This window comes from Rhinopithecus bieti, unplaced genomic scaffold, assembly GCF_001698545.2.
Source record: "Rhinopithecus bieti isolate Rb0 unplaced genomic scaffold, ASM169854v2 scaffold_648, whole genome shotgun sequence".
Classification (NCBI taxonomy): Eukaryota; Metazoa; Chordata; class Mammalia; order Primates; family Cercopithecidae; genus Rhinopithecus; species Rhinopithecus bieti.
Genome location: NW_016803107.1, coordinates 325,819 through 332,345, shown reverse-complemented (window position 1 = coordinate 332,345; position 6,527 = coordinate 325,819). Strand labels below are relative to the sequence as shown.

General features: G+C 36.7%; 1 protein-coding gene across 1 annotated transcript; it reads left to right on the top strand.

Annotated features, from left to right (window-relative positions):
• Positions 1–4,939: 4,939 nt before the first annotated feature.
• Positions 4,940–5,911, top strand: OR51S1 (olfactory receptor family 51 subfamily S member 1). The gene is given in 1 exon segment (XM_017895938.1): positions 4,940–5,911. A coding segment is annotated over 1 exon segment (972 nt).
• Positions 5,912–6,527: the final 616 nt, after the last annotated feature.

Here is a 6,527-nt window from a genome sequence, read left to right as displayed (position 1 = left end):
TACCATCTGTCACAGCTTCCCTTGGCTAAGAAAGGGAATTCCCCGACCCCTTGCACTTCCCAGTGTGAGGCCATGCCCCACACTGCTTCAGCTCACACTCCGTATGCTGCACCCACTGTCCAACAAGCCCCAGTGAGATTAATCCTGTACCTCAGTTGGAAGTGCAGAAATCACCCATCTTCTCTGCCACTCATGCTGGGAGCTGTAGACTGGAGCTGTTCCTATTCAGCCATCTTGGAATCCTCCTTATTCAGAGTTTTTGTCATGAGTAAGTACATGATTTGACACATGATTTTCTGTGCCTATTGAGATGACCATGCAATTTTTGTACTTTTTTCTAGTGTTTATTGCATTAGTTGATGTTGAAATACAAAACCAACTCTGCACTTAGGCATAAATTCCACAAAACCACAGTGCAGAATTTTTTTATATGTAGCCAAATTTAATTTGCTAATGTTAAGAATTCATATGTCTATTTACTTGAGGAAAATTTGTCAGTGCTATGTTTTTTGTTATGATTTGGCGTTAGAATCAAGATTACACTCTACTTCTGGATTGAGTAGGATTTTATAAAATCCTTCTCTATTTTTAAAGCATTATGAGAAGCATTAGTGATTATTTCTTCTTTTAATATGTGATCTAATTCACCCATGAAATCATCTGGACTTCATCATTTTTTAGTAGGAAGAGTTTTAATTAGTAATTGACTTTATTTGTTATAGGTCTGTTTAGAATTGCTATTTCTTCTTGAGTCAGTTTTATAATTTTTAGTTTTCTAGGATTTAAAAAAATTTCAGCTAATTGTCTAATAGTGTTATCCCACATTGCATTCCTCATTTTGGTAATTTGCATCTTGTATTTTCTTTTTAAGGCTTGCTACGGGTTTTCAATTTCTTAATCTTTAGTTATGTCACCTGTACTTATTTTGCTTTTTAATTTTATTTCATTATTTTCAGCTTTATTAAAGTATAATTGACAATTTGAAATTGTCTATATTCAAGGTGTACAATATAATGTTTTGATATATGTATACCTTGTGAAATATTGACCACAATCAAGCCAATTAACATATTTATTACCTCACACAGTTACCATTGTATGTGTGTGTGTGCATGTTTGTATGTGTGTGTGTGTGTCCAGAGGATTCATAAGAGGTTCCCCTTGGCAAATTTTAAGTATACAATATATTATTTTTAGCTATAATCGTCATACTGTACATTAAGCCTCTAACACTTACACATCTTATAACTGTAAGTTTGTATCCTTTGACTCACATTTCCCTATTTCCCCCACAACCCCTCAAACCCTGATAATCACCCTTCTGTTTTGTTTCTATGAGTTTGACTTTGTTAGAGTTCACACAAAACAGGTCGTGCAGCATTTTTCTTACTGTGTCTGGCTTATTTCACTTGATGTAATGTCCTCCATATTTATCCATGCTGTTGCAAATCACAGGTTGTTCTTCTTTTTTAAGACTGAATATTATATATATCACAATTTTTAACCTCTTCATACATCGATGAACACTTAAGTTGTTTCCATATCTTGGCTATTATGAATAATGCTTCAATGAACATAGGAGTGAAGGTATCTCTTTGAGATCATGGTTTTATTTCCGTTGAATACATATCCAGAAGTGGGAATGCTGAACAATATGGTGGTTTTATTTTCAATTTTTTGAAGAACTTTCATACTATTCTTCATAATGGGTGTACAAATTTCTACTCCTACCAACAATGTACAAGGGATACCTTTTCTCCACATTCTCACCAACACTTGTTTAGTTTGGGTATTGATTGTTCTTTGTTTTGTAAATACTTAAGGAGGCTTACGTTATTGATTTGAGAAATGAACACACTCTGTATACGAATATTTTAAAAATTATTAAAGCTTATTTTGCCTCCCAGCCTACAGTTCTTCATACAGAAAATCCTATATATGTGCTTGGAAAGAATACACAGTCTGCTATTGTGGAGAGTATTATATAAATATCGTTTCTGATTCAGAGTGTTTTTCAAAAGATTTCTATTTCCTTGTGTATTTTTCCAATTGTTGTACCAATTATTGAGTTTGGGATATTAAAATCTTCAACTATTATTGATAAATTGCTCATCTCACTCTAATTTTGCCAGTTTTGGTTCATGTATTTTAGGATCTAGTGTTCTTTATGTATGCATTTATGATTGTTATATGATATTGGTGTAGCCACTCCATCTCTCATGTGTTTTTGTGGGATATATAATTTTCTACCTTCTTACTTTCAACTATTTACTCCTTCGAATCTATGGTATGTCTTTTGTATACAGAATATAGTTATAACTTGCTTTTTTATTCTATGTAACAATGTGCCTTTTATGATGCATGTTTAGTCCATTCACTTTGTGATTACTGACATGGTTGAAATTTCACCTGTCATTTTGCTATTTGTTTTCTGTTAGTCTTGTGTCTTTTTTTGGTCCGCTGTTTTTTCATTGTATTCATTTGTTTAAATGTTTTTGGCAAACCATTTCAATTCATCTCTTGATTTTTTTACTGTTTTATTAGCAGTTGTTCTATAAATTACAATATGCACATTACTATATAATTTACTTCAGAATATTAACTTAATTCCAGTAAAATTCAAAAGTTTTGTTTTAATAAATTTTAATTCCTCCCCTTGTTGTGCTGTTATTATAATACATATACATACATATACAGACACATACATATATAATATATATAATTTACTCAACAATACAGTATTATAATTATCTTTTCATCCAATTCAAACCTGTTAAGGAAATTTAGGGAAAATTAACTAAAATGTGTATAGAGTCCTTCATATTTACCCATATATTGAGTACGTCCAGTACCCTTCATTTCTTCCTATAGATTCCACTTACCATCTGGTTTTATTTTTCAGCCAGAACTCTGTGTTAAATCCCCACCTAGTCTGCTGGTGGACACATTGCCCCAAAGAGGACCAGAACTTCAGGGTAGTGGAGCTGCTGGCCCTCCCTATTTCCTTGCCACCAAAATTGCCATGCTAACTGACAGAGCTCCAGATCACGGAAGCTGCCTCACGAGTGCAGGAACAAAGCTGTGGGGTTTCCTTATCTGACCACTGATGATAGAGCTGGAGGCAGCGGAATGAAGCTGCCTTGCCAAAATGCCAGGCGCGTGGCTGTTATTTTCCAAAGTTCAGTAGTTTCAATAAACAAGCTTACATCTCTAATGGATTTCCAGAGTGCCGAAATGGAAGTTATTGACAGCTTGTCAGCTTTATACCTGCTTTGTAGGGGAGAGGATGTGTTAGCCTCCTCAATCCATCACACTGGAAATGAATGTCTGTTTCTATTTATTTCTGTTTAAAAGTCTGTGGGATTAAGCTTTTTGCTGCATTTATCTTTCTTTTTTAGCTTGAAAGTTATATTTTATTTTAAATGTTAATGTAATGTTTCATAACATACGTATTTGGAATTTTTTAAATAAATGTTTAGGGTTAACTTGTATCTATATCATTACCCTGAAAACAAAACCTAGCAAGCTTTTTATTTTACTTTTATTTTACTTTTCTTTAGATCCCAATTTTCATTGTCTTTTTGTCCAGAATTTCAGTGCGAATCTTTCTGGGCATTTGGGCAGGGAAGAAGATATGACTATGGTGTGTGCCCAGTCCCTCTTGTTAAAATTATAAATAATACTTGGATATAACATTTGAGGAGAGGCGAATTCTCAGGTTTTTATTTTGGGAAATTGATTAATGGTGGCACCAACAACTGACTTAGGGAACCAAGGAGTGTCTTACTGGTTTTGCTATTGACATAAATTCCTCTTCACTGTTTCCTAACTGATGACTCTGACAGAGGCATTAAGATGTGTCTGTTAAGATCTGCTTTGGATTATTTGAATTTAAATTGCATGGGATATCCAAGGTGAGATGAACCCTAGTAGGATCTGGGAATATATATTAGTAATTCATCAGTTTGTAGACTCAAGTTGATGTCATGAGAGTACATAAGACCACTTAAGAAAGAGGGCCAAGTAAAAATACCTCAAAAATATAAACATACACTTAGATAGAAGAAATAAGTTATAGCGTTCAGCAGCCAAGTAGGGTGACTATAGTTAACAACAATGTATTTTATATTTCAAAATAGCTAGTAGACAGAACTTGAAATGTTCCAACATATAAAAATTATAATTACTCAAGGCGATGGATGTCCTAAATACCCTGACTTTATCATTTCACATTCTTTGCATGTAACAAAATACCACATGCACCCCCTTAAATATGTACAATTATTACATTTCAATAAAATAAAAATTTTAAATACCAATGTATAAATCATAGGGACATAGCAAGGTGAACTAAAAGGCTAAATTCTGAAAAGGCAAATTTTGAAAAGTAAAAGCAGCTCCATAGTAGCCAAAGCTCATTAAGAAATAAATCAAGCTTAGAAAAAATGAATGCCCCTTAATTTAGAAATGAAGGAGTAATTGGGGACTTAGCAAGAACAGTTAAAGTGCACCAAAATGTAAATATCTTAAGGCAGTCTAGAAGTCAGACTGTCTGGGGTTGAGAAGAGAAAAAAATATAGATAAATAGACTGTCTCCTTAAGTGTATGTCAAAAAGGAAGGAAAGAAAATAGGATAACACTACAGGGAGAGACAAGGTCAACAAAATGAGAAAAAATTTAGGAAAAGAAACAGAGCCACAGAGCTATGAGGACAGCTATAGGAAAACCTCAAACGCAAGGAATGAATGCTGTATATACTATTAGGATGGGTGTGTGCATAGGGAGGAAATGTGTATTTATGTATGTGTGTGTGTGTGCATGAGTCAGGGGAGTGAAGATGCAGGCTATTTTGGAAAGTTTTGTGCAAATTTGGCACACGATTAAGTAAACCTTTCTAATTATTTTTCAGGTTCCAGAGTTCAACGTGAAATTCTGAACTATGTCAACATTACCAACTCAGACAGCCCCCAATAGCAGCACTTCAATGGCCCCCACCTTCTTGCTTGTGGGCATGCCAGGCCTATCAGGTGCACCCTCCTGGTGGACGATGCCCCTCATTGCTGTCTACCTTCTCTCTGCACTGGGAAATGGTACCATCCTCTGGATCATTGCCCTGGAGCCTGCCCTGCACCGCCCAATGCACTTCTTCCTCTTCTTGCTTAGTGTGTCTGATATTGGCTTGGTTACCGCCCTGACGCCCACACTGCTGGGCCTTGCCCTCGCTGGTGTTCACACTGTCCCTGCCTCAGCCTGCCTTCTACAGATGTTTTTTGTCCATGTCTTCTCTGTCATGGAGTCCTCTGTCTTGCTTGCCATGTCCATTGATCGGGCACTGGCCATCTGCTGACCTCTCCACTACTCAGCTCTCCTCACCAATGATGTAATTAGCAAAATCAGCCTGGCCATTGCTTTTAGATGCCTGGGTCTCCATCTGCCCCTGCCATTTCTGCTGGCCTGCATGCCCTACTGCCGCCCACAGGTCCTAACCCATCCTTATTGCTTGCATCCAGATGTGGCTCGTTTGGCCTGCCCAGGAGCTTGGGGTGCAGCCTATAGCCTATTTGTGGTTCTTTCAGTCATGGGTTTGGACCCCCTGCTGATTTTCTTTTCCTATGACCTGACTGGCAAGGTGTTGCAAGGTGTGGAGTCCAGGGAAGATCGCTGGAAGGCTGGTCAAACCTGTGCTGCCCACCTTTCTGCCGTGCTCCTCTTCTATATTCCTATGATCCTCCTGGCACTGATTAGCCATCTTGAGCTGCCAATCACTCAGCATACCCATACTCTTCTCTCCTATGTCCATTTCCTTCTTCCTCCATTGATAAACCCTATTCTCTATAGTGTCAAGATGAAGGAGATTAGAGAAAGAATACTCAATAGGTTGCAGCCCAGGAAGGTGGGTTGTGCTCAGTGAGGAGGATGCCCCTCCATGTTTGGTGGTACTGGGCTCCTGATACTAAAGTTTCTGTGAGAACTCAGTTCACCAAGCATGAAATGATCATTCACGTACTCATAAGTGCATATACATGGATGTGGCTTCCTGTCCCTGGAAGTATGTCTGTGTATATTGATGAAAGCTTACAATCCCCAGAGAATGAATGTGATCCACCCACTGGTACATTATATATCAATGACACAGGAAAGGCCAGCGTCCAGATCTTGTCACAATCATCCAAGTGTGTGCCTGTTGTTATTTTGTTATTAATCCTGTCACTATATCTATACTTTAATATGGATAAATCTAGAAGAGTTAATCATCTACATAGCAAAGGAAAAATAAGACAGAAACATTCTTCTCAACTAGATAGAAGATCTTCCATTGGTATTGTACCTCCTTAAGAAGTAAGAATTCTGACCAATCCTTAGGAATTAGATAAATGAGGAAAATGCAAGTAAGTCTCTCATTTAGATTCTTCACACCAAGAGGTAGGTTATTTAACTCTGATCAGGCCAGGAAAAAAAAAGAGGGAATATAATTTTTTTAATTCTTCATTTAGTTTTTAAAATGTTAGTATATTTTTTGAATATAT